At 47.6% G+C, this 22077-nt stretch overlaps 1 protein-coding gene across 2 annotated transcripts in view; it reads right to left on the bottom strand.

Moving 5' to 3' along the window:
* Positions 1 to 22077, bottom strand: part of SNX8 (sorting nexin 8) — a 65044-nt gene that overhangs the window by 41279 nt on the left and 1688 nt on the right. For both annotated transcript variants that reach the window (XM_030211099.1, XM_030211098.1), the window contains exon 2: positions 2686 to 2801. In XM_030211099.1, the coding sequence (XP_030066959.1) occupies positions 2686 to 2689 (4 nt within the window). In that variant the 5' untranslated portion in view covers positions 2690 to 2801. The remainder of the gene's footprint in view (positions 1 to 2685; positions 2802 to 22077) is intronic.

Raw genomic sequence — 22077 nt, 5'->3', positions numbered from 1 at the left:
CCAACCACATAGAAAAGGTGACTACAAAAGCTATAAGGATAGATAGGTGTAGAGGGAGAAGAATGGCCAGTAGGAAAAAGGAGGTGATGATACTCCTAGAGTGGAAGAGTAGCCTAGTGGATCCTGGGGAACTGAGTTCGATTCCCACTGCAGCTCCTTGTGACTCTGGGCAAGTCACTTAACCCTCCATTGCCCCTGGTACAAAATAAGTACCTGAATATATGTAAACCGCTTTGAATGTAGTTGCAAAAACCTCAGAAAGGCTGTATATCAAGTCCCAATTCCCTAAATAAGACTCTGGTGAGATCTCTATACAAATGTTGTTGTTAATAATAATAATAATCTCATTTAGAATATTGGGTACAATTCTGGAGACCGCACCTTCAAAAAGATAGAAACAAGATGGAGTTGGTCCAGAGGGCTGCTACTAAAATGGTTGGTGAGGGGGTACTGCAGGACATACTTGGGAAACACTGGCCTAATGGTTAGGGCAGTCGACTGAGATCCTAGAACTGGGTTCAATTCCCATTGCAGCTCCTTGTAACCCTTGGTAAGTCATTTAACCCTCCATTGCACCAGGTACAAAAACTTTCATTGTGAGCCCAATAGGGACAGAGACAGTAACTGCATAACCACTGCGTACGTCTAGTAGCACTAAAGAAATGATTAGCAGTAGTAGTAGTAAAGCATATGAGGACAGACTTAAAGATCTCAATATGTATATTTTGGAAGAAAGGCACGAGAGGGGAGATATGATAGAGACATTTAGCACATAAGCACCGCCATGCTGGGAAAAGACCAAAGGTCCATCAAGCCCAGCACTCTGTCTCCAACAGCGGCCAATCCAGGCCCCAAGAACTTGGCAAAAAACCCAAAATTTAATAACGATCAATGGACTTTTTCTTCAGGAATCCGTCCAGACCCCCTTTGAACAGCATAAATTCACAGTAGTCTCTTTCAATTGAAAGGAAGCTCTGGAACAAGGGGGCACAGGATGAAGGTGAAAGGGGACAGACCCAGAAGTAACCTGAGGAAATATTTCTTCACGAAAAGCGTGGTGAATTCATGGACCTGCCTCCCGGTGGAAGTGGTGGAGACAAAAACAGTCAAGTCCAAAGAGAAGGATAAGAAACCTCCATGCAACACAACAAACAAATGGAGAAAAGTGAGGTGAAAAGTCACACACAAACAGTTCCAATTCTGTAATAAATAGTTGTTAATAAATAAATACCAAAATAATCAACCGTAATGCATGGCACAATCATAGGGAGAGGGACTCTACATGGCTGTGTTTTGGCAACTATAACAATCCTAGGGAGGGACTTGACAAGGCTGTGTCGAGTCCCTCCCTATGATTGTGCCACAGATTTTGGTTGATGATTTTAGTATTTATTTATTAAAGACTATTTCTTACAGAATTGGAACTGTTCTTGTGTGACTTTTTATCTCACCTTTCTCCATTTGTTTGGAGATGAAAACAGCATCTGAATTCAAGAGAGCTTGGAATGAGTACATAGGATCTCCAAGGGAGTGACAGGGAGAGCAAACAGCACGGATGGAAACACTGGATAGGCCATATGGTCTTCATCTGCCTACATTTTTCTCTGTTTTTTTTTCTATGTAATTGTGCCAGAGAGGAAGCATGGAGGGGATGGGTTGGAGGGGGGTTGTTTCCTATGGTACTGTAGGTGAAAAAAAAAATGGAACCTTCTATGTTGAAAAGTGACATTTCAGCTGCAAATCTGAATAATAATAATAAAACTTTATTTCTAACCCGCTGTATCTGCAAGAGTCTAAGCGGGGAACAAGTCATACACAAAGTATAAAAGGGCATTCTAGTCCTGCTAGATGAGCAGCCCTGGTCCATAGATTACACACAAGTGGTGTGAAGGCCACCAGCTGGCAATCTGTGTGCCGAGAGAAAGGCAACTTGAACAAGCACAGCAGTTGCCCGTTTCTCTAGGAACACTAGCCAGCGTTTGACTAAAGTAACATAGTAGATGACAGCAGAAAAAGACCTGCACGGTCCATCCAGTCTGCCCAACAAGATAACTCATATGTGCTACTTTTTGTGTATACCTTACCTTGATTTGTATCTGTCTTTTTCAGGGCACAGACCGTGTAAGTCTGCCCAGCACTAGCCCCGCCTCCGCCATCCAATCTCCACTAAGCTCCTGAGGATCCCTTCCTTCTGAACAGGATTCCTTTATGTTTATCCCACTAAGCAGTTAGCTTAGTGGGGTTTAAAACAGTGGCGTAGCCAGACCTGACATTCTGGGTGGGCCCAGAGCTAATATGAGTGGGCACTATGTATGAGTAGTGTTTCTTGGGATACTACAAAATAATGCCTTAGAGTGCACTTGATGATGGATTTCTAAGTAGCCTGCCCAACACCTGCCCTGCATCAACATGACCACATATAGCAAACCTAAATGAACTGCTTGAAGAAAGCAGTGGCTGTTGCAACACTTAGCTATGCACCTAGCCACGCTGCTGGCTCCTTCATCTAAATAATGTGATGTTAGCATCAGCATTGTCCATGCTGCAAAATTCCTGGCTGGTTGATTAGGAAAGATCACATAGCTATGAATCATGGAAAATACCCAAACATGCGAACTAGACCAATGCACTTTGTTTTAATTCTCATTTTCTTTTATCGTTACATCTGAGTATTTTGACATTTACCCATGACTGAGCTTCAGGCCTACAGGAACTGCAGTACAGGACTTCAGCCACTCGAAGTAGCACAACACTTAGCCACTTTAGAGAACTTCATTATGTCATGTCCAGAGCAGGGCCACCTGCAGTGAAAATGAATATTATTAGTACCAACATTACTTTCTGAGAAGTTCCGGGAGAAGAGGAAATTTCTCTGGTAAGTGGACGCTATTTTGCTTTGTGAACTTAAAGATTGGGGTTTAAAGGAGGAATTGTAGGTTAGTGTTAGGCAAAATAAAAATATAAAAAGCAAATTTTATCAACTAATCTCCATAGTCTTTTCCACTTAGTTTTAAAAACTTTGTACCACTGCATTAACAGAATCTAGCAGGCACTGCAGGATCTAGTTTAGTCTTCCCACCCACCCCTAGGACCCCTAGTATTAAATGTTTTGTGCTTTTTTGGGATCTTGCCAGGTATTTGTGACCTGGACTGGCCACTGTTGGAAACAGGATGCTGGGCTTGATGGACCTTTGGTCTTTCCCAGTATGGCAATACTTATGTACTTATATTTATGCATGTCTAAAGAGAGATTTTATCCAAACCACAACAAAATTTCAAGATTTTTGTACATACTTCAGAATGCTGTCAAAATTGTGGGTTTTCTCCCTCAGAAGGGATTTTGACAAGTGCTATGTTGTACAGTTTATAGGAACACAGAATGGGCAGCTCAAACCTGTTCTCCTATTTAAATCCTCAAAGGCCTACATTTCAAACATGAGCAAAGAGGACATACGGCTGAACAGTGTCTATACTCTACTACTTTCAGCGAAATATACAAAAGGATTTTCCCCATTTTGTGTCCATGGGAAAAATGCTTAGTACACAGACCCCTTCATTAGGTCACATTTGTGTTTAAATAATAAACTTATTTAACCACCCCTTCTGCCATACAGGTCAGAGTGGAATGCATACTTGATTAGGTCAGATACATGGAGGGACATTTTCGATATGACGTCTAAGTCCGACTTTGGACGTTTTGCAAAAAACGTCCAAAATCTAAATAGGAAAGAAGGTCATTTTCAAAGAACGTCTCTGTTTTTTTCCCGAAAATACTGTTTTGAACAAGGTTTTGTGATTGGGATGTTTTTTGGTCTATTTTCAATTAAAAAAAAAACGTCCAAGTGCAAAACTCACAAACTCTAGCCATTGGGATGTAGGAGGACCTGACATTTTTAGTATCTGGTCCCCCTGACATCCCAGGACAGCAACAGGGCACCCTAGGGGGCACTGCAGTGGACTTAATAAAAAGCTCCCACGTACAACTCTCATCATTGCTCCTTTCCCTTGTCTGCTGAGGCCCCTGAAACCCACTACCCCCAACTGCACGCCATTACCATAGCCCTTACGGATGAAGGGGGCACCTCTATATGGGTACAGTGAGTTTTGGAGAGCTCACAGTTTCCTCCACAAGTGTAACAGGTAGGGGGAGATAGCAGCCTGGGTCCACCTGTCTGCAATGCACTGCACCCAACACTAGACTACTCCAGGGACCTGCATGCTATTCTAATGGACCCGAGTATAACATCTGAGGCTGGCAAGTAGTGTTTTTCATCACATTTTTGGGGGGTAGGAGGGGGTTAGTGACCACTGGGGAATAAGGGGAGGTCATCCCTGATTCCCTCCAGCAGTCATCTGATTATTTAGGGCACCTTTTTGTGCCTTATTCATTACAAAAGCAGATCTAGCCCAAAACATCTTAGTTTTAGTCCAGGACAGTTTTGTTTTGTTCCATTATTTATTTATAACATTTGTATCCCACATTTTCCCACCTATTTGCAGGCTCAATGTGGCTTACATAATTCCGTAAGTGGTGATTACCAGTTCCGGATAGGAGAAATACATAGTTGGGGTAAAATTATGGCTGAAAAATGTCTAAGTCTTAGGCCTGAACACGCCCCTGACACACCCCCTTGAGATTTGACAGACTTCATAGAAAAATGTCTAAAAATACGTTTCGAAAATACTGATAGACATTTTTGTGAGAAAAACGTCCAAATGGTGCTTTATGCCACTTTTTAGATGTTTTCCTGTTTTGAAAATGAGCCCAGTAGTCGCCCTGTTTTACTACCTCAGCGCAAACACACTTGCTTCTTTGAGTCATCTAAGCACACCCGTAACTCTCCTCTCCACAGTTGCTGCCACTACTCTTTACAGACAATTTTATTTTATTTATTTGGATTTTGCTCACACCTTTTCAGTAGTAGCTCAAGGTGAGTTACATTCAGGTACTCTGGATATTTCTCTGTCCCAGGAGGGCTCACAATCTAAGTTTGTACCTGAGGCAATGGAGGGTTAAGTGACTTGCTCAAGATCACAAGGAGCAGCAGCGGGATTTGAACTGGCCACCTCTGGATTGCAAGACCACTAGGCCACTCCTCCCCTGGCAACATTCCATCTAGAATCTCAAATAGTAGCAACATTCCAGAATCTCAAAAAGTGCCAACATTCCATGTAGAATCTTCAATAGTAGCAACATTCCATATATTTATTTAGATTTTGCTCACACCTTTTTCAGTAGTAGCTCCAGGTGAGTTACATTCAGGCACACTGGATATTTCTCTGTCCCAGGAGGGCTCACAATCTAAGTTTGTACCTGAGGCAATGGAGGGTTAGGTGACTTGCCCAAGGTCACAAGGAGCAGCAGTGGGATTTGAACTACTAGGCCACTCCTCCATGTTTTTAAACCCTGCTAATATACCATTAACCCATGAAAAATCCAGTTCAAAATAGGGGGGAAGGTTACCTCAACATACAATGTAAGACAAACATCCTTGAGTTCATTTTTCATGATCCCTTGGCGATACAGAAAACCGTAAAGACCTCAGAGGTAATGGTATAACTTGTCACTACAAGGAGTGCACTTAGCGAATGTATTCGCAAAAACCACAGAAAGGTGGTATATCAAGTCCCATTTCCTTTCCCTGAATAGCACCAAGGTGTTTCTAGGTTGTTGTAGAATACTAGCGCGAACCCGCATTAGCACGCCAAAACTTTGAAGGTACCCTTTACACCATGTTAATGGCAGGTACAAGCATTCTATTTATTTAGATTTTGCTCACACCTTTTTCAGTAGTAGCTCAAGGTGAGTTACATTCAGGTACTCTGGATATTTCTCTGTCCCAGGAAGGCTCACAATCTAAGTGTCCTAACTGATGAGTTGTGAGCCCTTGGGTCCCCCAGGAGAGCGTAAGGAATGCCTCAATGTTCCCCCAAAGGACAGCCGAGCACCCCGACTTCACCCGCGGCGACCACCGTTCACCAGAGGTTGAGCCCCCAGCTGCAGGTGGCCAACGGGACTTCTGGAACCGTGGGGGTGGACGGACTGACCGGACACAAGGGGACTAGCCTCCCAACCCCAGCAGGGGAGAGGAGCAGGCAAGGAGCAGCAAAGTCCAGGGACAGGCAAAAGGTCAAGGCAGGCGGTGAGCAGAGTAGTCCAGGGACAAGCAAAAGGTCAAAACAGGCGACAAGCAAAGTAGTCCAGGAATCACCACTAAGCTGGAGCCTCACGAAACAGAAGCCGAAGCAATATGCCTGCCGGAGGCGATGCTTTAAATACTACTAGTAATCAGCAAGCGAGCCTCAGCTGACAGGGGTGGAGACTTCGGGGGAGCTCCCTCGAGGAACCCTTCGGAGTGGTTGAAGGCCGGTCTTCAGGCAGAGCCTTGGTCCCAACCACCCAATCAGGGTCCTCCAGGGCGGGATCTTGATTCCCGCGTTCACTAGGCGGAATAGACGCTGGCCCCAAGTTCCCGGCGCCATCTTCCCTGCCGGAGCGAGCATAACTTCCATAGCCGGCGATGGAGAATTGGAAGTCACAGTAGGCCGGTCTTCGGCCGCAGTCTCAGCGGCGGCCGGCCCCCGCTTTTGGCCGGTTTCGCCTCGAGACCGGAATGGCCAGCCATCAGGGCGAGGAGCAGGAGCATCGCCCGGCGGCGGGGTCAAGGCCGGCCATGGCCGCGGGCCGGCCTCTAGGTAAGCACAGACGGAGTTAGCGAGGGATGTGACACTAAGTTTGTACCTGAGGCAAAGGAGGGTTAAGTGACTTGCTCAAGATCACAAGGAGCAGCAGTGGGATTTGAACCAGCCACCTCTGAATTACAAGACCGGTACTCTAACCACTAGGCCACTCTTCCACAATGGTTTACTTCTCTTAAATAGAACTCCCCTTATTCCTCCAGGTCAGTGGCAGGGGACCATCAGAAAACCAAAGACCCCCCCTCCCCCTAAAGAGCAAATACTTCTCTTTATCTCCTTGTAATCTCCTCCCCCACTGTCACTCTTCAGTCTCAGGGTACTATCTTTCTGCATTTTATTCCCAAACTACTCCCCTTGGGCTGGGCTTCCTCTCACCCAGGGACCTCCCCCCCCCCACATGACTCAATACAGGGTCTTACTCTCCGAGGAATCCAAAACTAACAGGGGATTACAACTCTAAAATCACTGAGAGGTCTAATTTTGTAACCCGCGACTATAAACCTAGGGTTACCATATTTGCGGAGACAAAAAAAAAAAAAAAAGTTCAGAAAAAATTTAAATGGTTGTTTCCTTTGCTACAGAAATATTTAATCGTAGCCTTTAGTTAATGACCACACACCAAACAGTGACTTATTTACAGCATAGCGGTAGACAATCTACTTTTCAAGAACTTCTGGATTTCAGTTTGACCGAGTCTGAGCCTAAGCGTACTTATCAGAAGACTGCATATCCCCTCAACAACCTTGGCTGGCTTCTGAAATACGTGTGGAAAACGTTGTGCTGCACAAACAACATTTCATTTGACAGGGGAACAGAAAGGGGATCGGCAACGCCCTTCTCTCTGTTTAGCACCCCCAGGCCAGAAATGGAATCTCTCATTATGTGGGTAGGTGTGTTGGTTATAGGCACATAAAAGAAAAAAAAAAAAAAAAGAGGGCATTTCCCTAAAAATTAAAAAACCCGGAGCACATATCTGAAGAAGTCCAAAAGAGGCCATGCGGTAACCCTATTTAACGTTTCAAAATGAAATCTCCACACTTGATCAGTTAGCTCTAACCTCCCCCACTGATTAGTTTCCTGGGTAAAACAGTTGAAAACTGTTCTTCCTGTTCCTTGTAACAAATTTAGACATAAAGCAACTAACACATCTGTTCTGCTAATCAGCGAGGCACTGACACATTAGGAAACATTTTATTTTTAAAAAATTATTTGCTTTTAACACCTATGGTAACAACACCTCTAGGCGGTTTACACTACAGGGTTAAAACAGTTAAAAACAAACAAAATGAACTTATACTGCAAAAAAAAAAAAAAGAACCCCCCCCCCCCACACACACACACACACATTTAACCAAGAGCTTGGCACAAAACCCAGGCTTTCCATCATTTACCAAACCTTACCAGATCTACTGCAAAGGAAAACAGGTACAGCTCGTTTCCACCCCCCCCCCCCCCCCCCCAAAAAAAAAAAAAAAAAAAAACCTGAAATGTCTGTCAGCTCTCTCAGGCCTTGACCCTTGCAGTGGTTAAGAAGTTCCAACTGGGCACTGACAGGAAAGAGAAAGATTAAGGGCTGTGGGTCAGTAACCGAAGAAATCTTGGTTCCACAGCCCTAAGCAACAGCTATTTTAATCAGTACCACAACAAGCATGGAATTGGTGAAAACAGTAACTTTTATATCATCAGTCTGCATTCATTACCTATACAGGGTTCACAAACTGCTTTTACATGATGTTTTTCTGCCTCAGTGCGAGCTATCGGCTCACTACCCTCGTCACCCACCAAATTTGCATCTTCACTGCCCATCATGATAAAGGCTTAATCCACGGTAACAAGTTTTGACAATGTGAGACCTATTTCAGGAGCGTTATCCACAAAAGAAGGGAAGTGTATTTATCAAAGAGAAGCAGCAATCCCTCAGTTCTCCTGGACAAAAAAAATCCTCTAAATTATGCTACAAAGTTTCTGGAGTGCATCTGAAAACAGGAAACTCCAGGCAGAACTAATGCAGCCTAGGAAGGAAGGATACAGAGATTTGTTATTGGTCTTATTGAAGGAAGCAAAGTATGCTTACGAGATCATCTAACAGGCAGTTTAGAAGACTCTCTCTCCCAACCACAAGAAAGTTAAGCTTTCAGTTTTGCACAGCACACACCAGTAAACAGAAAAATCAAATTCTACCATACTTCTTCCAAAACTCAGCTTACAGAAAGGTCTAAACCAGGCCCCTCAGATACAAGCACATTTGTGAAGTTAAATTTCAATCCTGCTCCCTACTTCTCTTAAAGAAGAGACCGTTATGCCCAGGGGCATAGCCAGACCTCGAGGTGGGAGGGGGCCAGAGCCCAAGGTGAGGGGGCACATTTTGGTCCGCCTCCACTCTACCCCCCCCCACTACGCCACCCCCACATACCCAGCCGCCCACCGCCGCTGCTGCACATACCTTTGCTGGCAGGGGTCCCCAACCCCCACCAGCTGAAGCGCGTTTTCCAGTGCTGGTCTCTGGCGCCACCACATTTCCTGCCCTTCTCTCTCTTCCCCTCAAGTTAGGACTTGGAGTAATTGATGACGAACCCTAGTAGCTCGCAGCACCTGAATATGGGGTAGGGGTGATCTGATTTGAGCATACCCGGGGGAGGGGGGTAGTAGGGGGCTTTCTGATTTAACTAGTAGTTGATGTTAAGTTGGGGGCTATAAGAGTCCAAGCCTCTGACCTTTGGTAATGCTGTAGTTAACTCTTTTGGATGAGACAAATACATTGGGAGGGAAATCTGTTTATTGTATTTGATTCTTTGAACTTGATTTATGTTCTTGGTTAAAATTTACCTGGTAGTCTTCTTACTGTTGTGTCAAACTGTTTCATCTTTGAACAAAACAGATTTAGAAATATTTAATTGTAGGGAGTTGACTGTCTGGACTATTTTGAGAACCCACTGGTAGCTCATCCAGGACAGCTACTTTTATTGTGGCTATGCTCTCCTTGAGCCAGTCAAAAGTACACCCCCTGTTCTGACTGGGGAGCTGGTTAGGATCTCTAAGCCCTCTGCTGCCATGGACAAGTTGAGAACGCCACGTAGTCTGAGGAGGTTGACTGGGAGGAAGGAGCCTACACCTTTGAGAGTAGTTGGGTACCTCCTGGAGGAGGAAACTGAGACAGCAGGAAGCCGGGATAGTCACTTGGTGGTTTCAGACTGCTTCTTGAGGTAAGCGACCTCTTCCACCTTGTCACCAAAATGGTTGACTCCCCAGCACAGAATGTCTGCCAGCTTCTCCTGAACCACAGGTGACAGGTTTAAGGCACGCAGCCAGGCAAGTCTATGTAACCCAATACCCATGGTGGAGGCCCTGGAAACTATATTGAAAGTTTCCCGGCCCATGTGCTTTCCATACTTCCATCACTTGGGTACTCGCTGGCGGAGTTCTGCAGCCTTTTCCGGGGGCAGGGCATCTGTGAACTCTGGCACACTGTGCACAATGTTCTGCAAGCGTATTTTCATTAAATGCTGGTAATAAAAGTATGCAGGAGGCTAGAATAGCAATTTTAAAACATTTTCTCCAACAAGATTCCAGAATCTAAGATTCTGTTCCCAAGGGCACCGAGGAGTAAGTCCTGGAGCTCGTGGCCCTTTTCAGAGCAGATTCTACCTGGGCTCATCCTCGCTTTCCGATTAAATGGTATGAACTTATCCCTCCTCAGAGAGTCTGATGCTTCTTCAGACACCCAGGAATGGTTCAAATTAGGCTCATAAAAATAATCCTCCATGGATCATATCCGAGTCTGTGCCTGCCTTGTTCTACTGATAGGTTGGTTAGGCCTTGGGCACAGGCATTGGTGATCTATGGTGCCCTGAAGAAACTTTCTTCCCCAACTAGAGACTAACACCATCTTGACATGCACTGGCTCTAACAACCCTGGAGGTACCAGCATTGATGCACATGACAGGCAGGGCATGGGCCTCAGGGATGGGTTGAAGCTCCATCAAAGTCAACACTGAAGCTTTCAATGCCTCTCTATCGTGTCAAGCCAGGAGGCACCATGTCTCCTCCTGGAGTCTGGCAAAGGCTGGGGGCACAGCCAGTGTAGTTATATATCCCCTGAAGACATCATGGCTGATCAATGGCTTGGTCCTGGCTCAATGGAGGCTGGTGCACCCTCCTTGATTCCTTGAAGGGTGAGCAGCCCTCAGAGCAGGAGTACTCCTTGGATATCAAAGACTTTGATGCCCCAGTGCCATCAACACCGTGCCTCAAGGGGGACTGATGCTTCCTGGCTTCTGCCCAAAAACACATCAGGATCCCTTATTATCGATGAGGACAAAGACAAATCCTTCCTTGTTCTTGAGGTGGGATTGGCGGGTACCCGATCCCGAAGGCCACTATCAATGTTTGAGGTCGAGGCAGGCGGAGACTTCCTTGATACCGATGCATCCCCTGTGTCCAATGCCCCTTCAGGAGCCACTGGATTGATGCCTCCTATGCCAAAGTCAACGGACTGGACCTGATGGCACCAAAAAGGTTTGTACTGCTTCTGATGGCCTCTAAGCCCCCTCTATGACATCTGTAAATAGAGTTCACAAAGAGAGGAATTATGGTCAGGCCCCAAGCACTACAGGCACAGAATCGTGTTTGTGAGGGACATGGTCCTGCTGTAGAGGGTGTCCCTTAAAACTTCCATTGGTTTTAAGAAGTGCATGTTGGAGCTGTTCAGAGCCTAACCTGAAATTTAGCTTAACCAAGATTCCTGGCCTACCCAGAGAGTCAGTTAAAGGCCTCTGGAAGACACAGAAGCAGTTCTGACCCCCCCCCCCCCCCCCTCCACCAGTCTGATCCCTGGTGATGTCGGTGCAGGTAGATTAGATGTCTCTCTATCTAACAGAGTTAGTTGGCCTGATGGGGTTACTTTACAAGGGTAGCCAGACAGGCCATCTTTGAGAACTGGGCCTTCAAAGGAATACACACCTCCTTGGTAATTAGGAGACACCAAATCAAACAAACTAAATACAAAGGAAGGTACTGGAAAAGAAGACAAGCAGATAGTCAAAAATGCACATAGAATATCTGTATGATAATTGGTCATGGTGGGGGGGTCTAGGTCTGCCCTGTTGAAGCACTATACCCAAGCTTGCTTATTGAGACATACCATTTAAACATTAAAAGAGAAGCAGATATAAATACAAATAGGGACAAACATGTGGAGGAGAGGGACATACACACCCACCCACATTCATGCTCAACCATTCCAGCCCCCCCCAATCACCTACAGAAGAACAGTCCCATTCACTTACACACACACACACACTTAGGACAACAGGTAGACACTGTCACACAGAAGCAACACTGCAATAACTTTATGTTCTAAGTGCTGTACCCTTGTAAGAAGCCTATTTTTCTATATAAAATACCTCTTTCCAAGCCACACCTGTTTATTGTATTATTATGATACAAACCTCACTGCCTCTGAGAAGTGGACCCAATGACCACAAGAAAGTACAAGACTACAAACCAAGTTGACAGTCAGGAAAAATGGCTGAGGCAAAATCAAATGGTTCCATTTTGGAATGTTCAAGGCCTAAGGGGGCTGAGTGAGCCATAGAAAAATACAGAACATTTAATAAATTACTAGGGACACTAGGAGGGGAGTAAAGCACTGGACAAGCACCTACACGAAACAGAAGCTGCTGCTCCTAAGGCAAAACAGACGGGAGCTGTGGGGAGGGTACATCAAAATGTCCTCACCGCTGCATGGAACAGATACTGGCTTGGTCCCACTCGATAACCGCAGGCAGGAAGACACACGTGTATGATGAATCACCCTCAAAGGCTACTGGAAGTTGCTAAACAACAGTTCCCATGCAGAGCTCCGTCAAATGACATCACCCATCAGTGTGGATCTTTCATGCTGCTTGTCCTCGGAGAAAGGAATGAGCATCACTTCTACGCAAGGGCATGTGGAGGATGATCTCAGTCTCTCAAATCAGTATTGCTCACCATAGAACTTGCATCGTGTCCTAGACAGCTTCCTTCTGGAGTTCGTAAGATGTAACAAATGTAGGCAACTTAGCCAGGTGTGCTTGGAAATTATTTTTGATCCAGTATGGAGTGGAGGAGTAGCCTAGTGGTTAGTGCAGCGGACTTGTTATGATTCTGCCGGTTTGGCTGAGGGGGAGGGGGGACGTCTCTTCTGATTGGCTGCCAGGGGTTGTGCTGACGTCAGGGGATAGTACTTTAGCCTGCAGCTGAAGAGTTTCTCTGCTTTTGCGTTACTTATCTGGTGGTAACAGGAAAGCCTGATAGGTTTCTCTCAGAACGTGCTCTAGGTTCTGACAGGGATCTGTGTTGATTTAGAGTATTCTTTTCCTTCCCTCTGGGTTAGCTGCTGCTGTGTGTGTGTGTGTGTGCGTAGCTCTGTAATCAGGGTCAGCTGCTCGTTTGTTTAGTGGGGGCTGGGCATTGCTCAGCCTCTGGGGCTCTGGGCTGAGTGAGAGCCTTCTCCTTTGTTTGTTTGTTTTAAGGATTTCTCTTCCCAGTGTCCTGGCCTGCTGGCTCAGTGAGTTTAACCCTTTGTGTACTGTGTGTATTGTATTCCTGCCTCTGCCAGTGTGTTTGTTTGGATGGGCCCCACTCCCTCTCGGGAGGGGAAGCATTCTCTCTGATTGTTTGTTGATTTATGGCACTCTCTCTCTGCTGGCTCTACAAGCTTAACCCTTTATGTTCTGTGTGCCTCTGTCTACAGTGGGTTTGAGGCAAAGGCTTTCTGCCTTCCTTTGTGTTTGGTTCCTCTGGCTTCTGCCTGGGGCTCCTACCCTGGTGGGGAGGGGGTTGCTGTGTTAGTTCCCCTGTCCTGCGCTAGTCCCCTGCGTGGGCGTGGCCCGCTCTGGTCCTTTGTTTCCCCCTCTGCCCTATTGCTGGTGTTCAGCGCGTGTCTGGCATCTTGGGGCCCTCTGGGTTCTTTCACCCCTCCCTGTGTGTGATTGGGTTCCAGTTCAGCCGTGAGGCTCGCACGAGTGGCTCTGTCTGCGTGGGTTCCGGTTCGGCCGCGAGGCCCGCCTGTATGCCTATTTCCCTTCTTCCTGAGGGACTGGGGAGAGGGGTAGCTTAGGGGGTATTGTGTAGCTGGGGTGTGCGGTGGTGGGTCGGTCTCCCCTTGGCCTGGGTCGGCGCCCTGCTGGCCTCGGCCAGGGCCCAAGGGCTCACGACCAACCCAACGGATTACAGAACGCAAAAGCCATGAGCTCGACCGATCCATCCCCCATGCAGCTGCTCCAGCAATTGCATGCTCAGCTACAACAGGTATCGGGAGTCGTGAACGCACTGTCTCAACGGGTAGACTCGCTGACTGTCACGGGGGCTGCGGAGGTCCCACCAGCAGCTACTCCACCTAGTTCCCACGCATGTGGCCGAGGGATTCGGGTGGCTACGCCCCCGAGGTACGAGGGCGACAGTAAGACCTGCCGGGGGTTCCTCAATCAATGCCAAATTGTCTTCGAGTTGCAGGCCCGGGATTTTCCTTCGGATCGGGCGAAGGTGGCTTATATTATCTCTCTACTGGCAGGCCCCGCTCTGGCCTGGGCCTCGCCCTTATGGGAGAAGAAGGATCCCCTCCTGGATAATTTGGCAGAGTTTTTGAAACAATTTCGGCTCATCTTTGAGGAACCCGGGAAGCCCTCCTCGGCGGCGACTCAGCTGTTGAACCTACATCAGGGGCGACTCACTCTGGGTGAGTACGCCATCCAGTTTCGGACTTTGGCCGCAGAGCTAGGTTGGGATAACCCAAGCCTGACTGCGGTATTTTGGCATGGTGTCTCGGCCAACATTAAGGACGAACTCACAGGCCGGGAGCTGCCCTCAGATCTGAATGACCTCATCCGTCTCTGTACCCAGGTGGACATCCGGTTCAGGGAGCGGGCCTGTGAACGTCGCGCTGGTCAGCAGGTTGCAGGGGCTAACTCGAGGAGCTCGCACAAGAGCCCTGCTTCCCCGTCGCTGGGTGTGCCCGATGGGTCTGAACCTATGCAGGTTGACCGGGCGGCCCAGGAGAGACAGCGGAGACGCTCTAAGGGGCTGTGCCTGCATTGTGGAGTGAAAGGGCACTTTGTCCGTGAGTGCCCGAAGAGAAAGAAGTCGGGAAACCAGCAGCCCTGATACCGGCTAGGGAGACCGGGTCAGGGCCAAGTCCTTCTCCCCTTGGATGCAGGTTTTGGTGCCAGTTCTACTGGCGATTAAGGATACCCCTTGTTTTGAGGCGCTAGTTGACTCGGGGGCGGGAGGCAACTTTATCAGCGCGGACCTGGTGCGGGTTCATCAAATTCCTACGATGGAGTTACCTCAGCCCATCACCGTCTCAGCGGCTTGGGGACTGGTTCGGGGAGTTCTCCGCTCCAGAACCGTGCCTATGACCATACGGGTAGGAGTCTTACACAAAGAAGTTATCTCCTTCTACGTCCTTCCGTCGGCCACTGAGGCCATAATCCTGGGATTACCCTGGCTTCGCCTGCATAACCCTTGCATTGATTGGGCCCGGGGTGAATTGACGGCGTGGGGCCCGGGCTGCCAGAAGGTCTGTTTGGATAAGGTCTCGCCAGCCCCAGTGACGCTTCCTTTGGATCGAGCCAATGTTATGTTACCGGGGCCCTACAGATCCTTTGGAGATGTTTTTTCCAAACAGCAAGCAGAGATTCTGCCTCCTCATCGCTCCTATGACTGTGCCATAGAGCTACTACCTGGCACTGAACCTCCCCGTGGCCGCGTATACCCCCTATCCCGGCCAGAGACGGAAGCCATGTCCCAGTATATTCGAGAGAACCTAGCTCGAGGCTTCATCCGGCCCTCTAAATCACCCGCGGGGGCTGGATTCTTCTTCGTGGAGAAGAAGGATGGGGGGTTGCGCCCCTGTATTGACTACAGGGGACTCAATGCCATCACGCGGAAGGACAAATACCCCCTTCCCTTGATTTCTGAGATGTTTGACCGCCTCCAGGGGGCCCAGATCTTCTCCAAGCTCGATCTCAGGGGGGCCTACAACCTTGTGCGGATCAAGGAGGGGGATGAGTGGAAGACGGCGTTTAACACCCGCGACGGGCATTACGAATATCTGGTAATGCCCTTTGGACTTGCTAATGCTCCAGCCGTCTTCCAAGCCTTCATGAATGACATCTTCAGGGATCTCCTGTATAAGTTTGTGATGGTCTACTTGGACGATATTTTGATTTTTTCAAGGGCTGAGGAAGAGCACCAGGAGCACCTGAAGACCGTATTGCAGCGGTTGAGGGAGAACCACCTCTATGTGAAATTGGAAAAATGTGAATTCCATCGCTCCGAACTGCTCTTCCTGGGGTACATCATTTCTAACCACGGGCTGCGTATGGACCCCAGTAAGCTGACAGCCATCCTGCACTGGCAGCAACCTACGGGGCGTAAGGCTCTACAGCGCTTCTTAGGTTTTGCCAACTACTATAGGCAGTTTATTTGGAATTACTCGTCCCTGACTGCCCCTCTTACTGCCTTGACTAAGAAGAACGCTGACGCTCGCAACTGGTCACCTGAGGCGTGTCAGGCCTTTGAGAATCTGAAACAGGCATTTGTTGGAGCTCCAGTGTTGCGCCATCCCAACCCGACAAATAAATTTTTCGTGGAAGTGGATGCATCATCGGTTGGCGTAGGAGCAGTGCTGTCCCAGGCCCACCCCAGTGGGAAACTTCTCCCATGTGCATTCTTCTCTAAAAGTATACCCCTGCCGAGAAGAATTATGCCATCGGGGATCAGGAGCTATTAGCCATTAAATTGGCCCTGGAAGAATGGCGTCATCTGCTGGAAGGGGCGCAGGAGCCCTTCACGGTGTTCACGGACCATAAAAACCTGACTTATTTACGAGAAGCGAGAAGGCTGAATCCTCGCCAGGCCCGGTGGGCACTATTCTTCTCCCGCTTTGATTTCATTCTGACCTATCGTCCAGCGGAGAAGAACATCAAGGCAGATGCCCTCTCCAGGTCCATGGAGGCTGACCTGGAGGAAGAACCCCTGCAGTATGTAATTAAACCTGATGTCATTGTGCCCGCGATGACGCTAGCAGTACCTGCAGGTATGACCTTTGTGCCACCCCGGCTGAGAGAAAAGACACTCCAATGGGGGCATGCCTCTCGAATGGCAGGACATCCCTGGATCCTGGGAACCAAGCGGTTCATCTCCCAGCAGTATTGGTGGCCTTCACTTGATCGGGATGTGCAGGAGTTTGTGGCTGCGTGTCCTGAGTGCGCCCAGCATAAGGCTGACCGTCGGAGACCCCAGGGGTTGCTGATGCCTTTACCGGTACCTGAGAGACCGTGGACCCACATTGCCATGGACTTTGTTACGGATCTGCCTAACTCTGAAGGGCACACAGTTGTCTTGGTAGTGGTGGACCGGTTTTCTAAAATGGCCCACTTCATACCCATGCCTACCCTTCCTTCGGCGGTGAAGCTGGCACAGTATTTCATCAGCTCTATTTTTCGTCTCCATGGTCTGCCAGAATCTATTACCTCTGATCGAGGAGTACAGTTTGTCTCAAAGTTCTGGAGAGCCCTGAATCGGGCCCTTGAAGTAAAGCTGAACTTTTCGTCGGGATATCACCCACAATCCAATGGCCAAACAGAACGAGTGAACCAATGCTTGAAGCAGTTCCTACGGATGTATGTCAATGAGCACCACAACAACTGGAGTCAGCTGCTGCCTTGGGCAGAATTCGCTCATAACAACCGAGTGAGCTCGGCCACGGGCGCGTCGCCCTTTTACATCGTATATGGACGACACCCGCGGATACCAGCCCCCTTGAAAACCAACTTGGATGTCCCGGCAGCGGTTGATGCGGTGACCTCGCTCCAAGCAATTTGGTCATCAGTTCAGAAAGCACTGCGAGTGACCTCCACTCGTATGAAACGCCAAGCGGATCGGTCTCGCAGAGTGGAACCGCACTTCCAGCCTGGCGACTTGGTGTGGTTGTCCACGCGTAATCTTCGTCTGAAGATTCCCTCCTCCCGCTTTGCACCTCGATTTGTGGGCCCGTATCCCATTGTGAGGCAAGTGAATCGGGTCTGTTATCAGCTAAAGTTACCACCTACATTACGGGTACATAACACCTTTCATGCGTCCTTGCTGAAGCCTGTGATTCTGAGAAAAGGGGCTTTGCCCGCGTTGCCTGCTAGTCCAGCCATCTCAGCCTCCCAGGGGGAATACGAAGTCCGGGATGTCTTGGATGCAAGGCGCTTCCGGGGACATCTCCAGTATCTCATTGCGTGGATGGGATATGGACCGGCAGACAATTCCTGGGAGGACGCTACTCATGTCCACACGCCAATCCTAGTCAGACGGTTCCATCGCCTTTTCCCTCACAAACCTAAACCTCGTGGACGGGGTAGGGGGGGGGCCCTTGAAGGGGGGGTGATGTTATGATTCTGCCGGTTTGGCTGAGGGGGAGGGGGGACGTCTCTTCTGATTGGCTGCCAGGGGTTGTGCTGACGTCAGGGGATAGTACTTTAGCCTGCAGCTGAAGAGTTTCTCTGCTTTTGCGTTACTTATCTGGTGGTAACAGGAAAGCCTGATAGGTTTCTCTCAGAACGTGCTCTAGGTTCTGACAGGGATCTGTGTTGATTTAGAGTATTCTTTTCCTTCCCTCTGGGTTAGCTGCTGCTTGTGTTGTGTGTGTGTGTGTGTGTGTGTGTGTGTGTGTGTGTGTGCGTAGCTCTGTAATCAGGGTCAGCTGCTCGTTTGTTTAGTGGGGGCTGGGCATTGCTCAGCCTCTGGGGCTCTGGGCTGAGTGAGAGCGTTCTCCTTTGTTTGTTTGTTTTAAGGATTTCTCTTCCCAGTGTCCTGGCCTGCTGGCTCAGTGAGTTTAACCCTTTGTGTACTGTGTGTATTGTATTCCTGCCTCTGCCAGTGTGTTTGTTTGGATGGGCCCCACTCCCTCTCGGGAGGGGAAGCATTCTCTCTGATTGTTTGTTGATTTATGGCACTCTCTCTCTGCTGGCTCTACAAGCTTAACCCTTTATGTTCTGTGTGCCTCTGTCTACAGTGGGTTTGAGGCAAAGGCTTTCTGCCTTCCTTTGTGTTTGGTTCCTCTGGCTTCTGCCTGGGGCTCCTACCCTGGTGGGGAGGGGGTTGCTGTGTTAGTTCCCCTGTCCTGCGCTAGTCCCCTGCGTGGGCGTGGCCCGCTCTGGTCCTTTGTTTCCCCCTCTGCCCTATTGCTGGTGTTCAGCACGTGTCTGGCATCTTGGGGCCCTCTGGGTTCTTTCACCCCTCCCTGTGTGTGATTGGGTTCCAGTTCAGCCGTGAGGCTCGCACGAGTGGCTCTGTCTGCGTGGGTTCCGGTTCGGCCGCGAGGCCCGCCTGTATGCCTATTTCCCTTCTTCCTGAGGGACTGGGGGGAGGGGTAGCTTAGGGGGTATTGTGTAGCTGGGGTGTGCGGTGGTGGGTCGGTCTCCCCTTGGCCTGGGTCGGCGCCCTGCTGGCCTCGGCCAGGGCCCAAGGGCTCACGACCAACCCAACGGATTACAGGACTTTGATCCTGGGGAACTGGGTTTGATTCCTACTGCAGCTCCTTGTGACTCTGGGCAAGTCACTTAACCTTCCACTGCCCCAGGTACAAATAAGTACCTGTATATACTATGTAAACCACTTTGAATGCACTTGCAAAAAAAAAAAAACCACAGAAAGGCAGTATATCAAGTCCCATTCCCTTTCCCTCTGTGGATATGTAGCCAAAGTTGTTTGCAGAGATGTACAAGCCTTGTAAATAAGCTTGACTTCAGTGTTTTGAATAATCTAACCTTTTTAAGGAATAGAGGAGAATACCTACTAGTAGTGTACTACAATAATCAAGATGATCTAGAATAAGCACATACATAAAGGAGCCTTCAAGGCACAGGAACCATAAAACTGGTTTTAAGGATTAGGTTTTCTGCAGGGCAATTAATTAATTCAGAGTTAGATAAGAGATCCATCAGTCAGCACATCTAGGGACAAAAGCTGGTCCCTAACTGGTAGGGGAACACGATTTATTTTGCAAAAGTGGTGGTGTGGAAAAATAAGAACATGAGAAGCAACGTGCTTCAGTCTTCACTGCATTAAGAGCTAGTTTATGCTCTTCTAATCAAGTAAATACCCAAGGTAGAAAAGTCACACAGATCAGATTCAGAAGAATACATAATGTGAAAACCACAAAAGGATGTGAATCATTCTAAAAGCACACTCAATTGTTACGGAGGAAAAATACCTCATCAAACCGTGGCACGCAGCGGTACGTACAACTGGACCACAAAGTTAACTGATCAGCGTGCACACAGTTAAAAAGCCATCACTGGTCAAAAAAACTCCTAAAAAGTTCAAATGTTAGCAAAGGACAATCTCATAACAGAAGCAGGCTTAACACATCAATGTCATACAAAATCAATCTCCAAAAGCACTTATCTTCAATCGTGCAACGTGTCGGTTCTCCGTTGCTCAGCCAGATTTAATAAAACACAGTGAGGTCCTGACGGACCCATTTCGCTCCAGCTTCTTCTGGAGACCTCCACTGCTCCCCAATTTGCAGGAAAGGTTTACACAGTGAGCCAGCTGATTCACGTCCTTTTGTGATCTTCTAATCAGGTAGCAATACCTAAGAGTTTATGCTCTATCTGAACACAACATTACACATTCTCTATTTCTGAATAACTATTTCCTTTATTGCAGTTTAAGTTTTCCATTACTCAAAGGTAGTGATTACTGGTATATCGTAAAGGGTTGTAGATTTGATATACCGCCTTTCTGTAGTATGACCAAAACAGTTTAGATATTTTCTCTGTCCCTAGTGGGCTCACAATCTAAGTTTTGTACCTGGGGCAGCGGAGAGTTAAGTGACTTGCCCAGGGTCACAGGGAGCTGCAGTGGAAACCAAACCCGGTTCCCTCGGTTCTCAGCCCACTGCATCAACAATTAAATTGATTTAACTGGGCCAGAGAGCCTCCTATTGTGTTATTTTTAATAAAGTATGTAGAAGTTCACAATAATGTACACAGAATTTCCCCAGGAGTAACGTTTTGTAGGGGCTGTAGGAAAGCCAAGGAAATGGTAAATCTACGACTTCTGCCTTAAGCAAACAGCATGGGACATTCACCTACAGAGAGAATGAACTGCTTGGAGTTACTCATAAAGTATGTTAGTTGCAGTATGTGATTTAAGTCTAGAAATGTGATTTAATAAGCAAAACCCAAGCCAGACTCCTTCCTACTCCATCTCATTCACTGAATTAAATAACAGAGAAATCTAACCTGCTACTACTAAAAAGTTTAAAATGTTCTTCAAATACAGCATGCTGCCGATCAGTCAGTATTTTTCTCTCAGCAGTTACCAATATTAAAAGTTGTTTTGATAGAATTACAATCCTAAATGGATTACAAATGTACTAAATTAAGTGAACATATATACAATATGTTCAGAGTACATTCTAACTTTTACTCAACCATTGAGAACTGGTCATCACTGACAGTGCAGCTTCCTATACACATCAAAACTAATGAGCAGAAAAAGCAACTGCAAGAGATAAGGAAGAAAAAGCGCCCATCCTGAGCACCTTTTCCGGAGACGGGAAGGCAGTAGAACTGGAGCACATGAATTGAGGTTGAAGGGGGGCAGACTCAGGAGTAATGTCAGGAAGTATTTTTTCACGGAAAGGGTGGTAGATACATGGAATGCCCTCCCACAGGAGGTGGTGGAGATGAAAATGGTAATGGAATTCAAACATAAATGGGATAAACACAAAGGAATCCTGTTTAGAAGGAATGGATCTACAGAATCTTAGCGGAAACTGGGTGGCAATGCCAGTAATTGGGAAGCAAAACTGGTGCTGGGCAGACTTCTACGGTCTACGCCCTGATCGTAACTGAATAGATAGGGATGGGCTGGAGCGTAAATTTTAAGGGGCTTCGAAATTAGCTTCAGAACTTTTAGTACAAGAACAGTGCTGGGGCAGACTTTTATGGTCTGTGCCCTGAGAAAGGCAAGGACAAATCTAACTCGGGTATACATATAAAGTATTACATACCATGTAAAATGAGTTTATCTTGTTGGGCAGACTGGATGGACCGTTTAGGTCTTTATCTACTGTCATTTACTATGTTACTATGTCACCAAGCTAGGTGGGTGGGCTTAGGTGCAACACGGCAACTAGAAGGGGCATACCCTATATTTTCTAATGTCGCCGTTAACGCTGGGACCAATGCACTGTTAATACAGATGAACTCAGCACCTCTGCTTTAAAAGCACTTGAGTCAATTAGTGTGTGGTAAGTCCAGCATATTAACTGCAGGGAACACTCCAAGCTCATTATACGCCTAGTAACGCCTCCTAACCAAAAACTCCATTAACGTG

This window comes from Microcaecilia unicolor, chromosome 8 (assembly GCF_901765095.1).
Source record: "Microcaecilia unicolor chromosome 8, aMicUni1.1, whole genome shotgun sequence".
NCBI classification, from domain to species: domain Eukaryota; kingdom Metazoa; phylum Chordata; class Amphibia; order Gymnophiona; family Siphonopidae; genus Microcaecilia; species Microcaecilia unicolor.
Note: the sequence above shows the minus strand (reverse complement) of the source record. Positions and strands in the feature narration are given on the sequence as shown.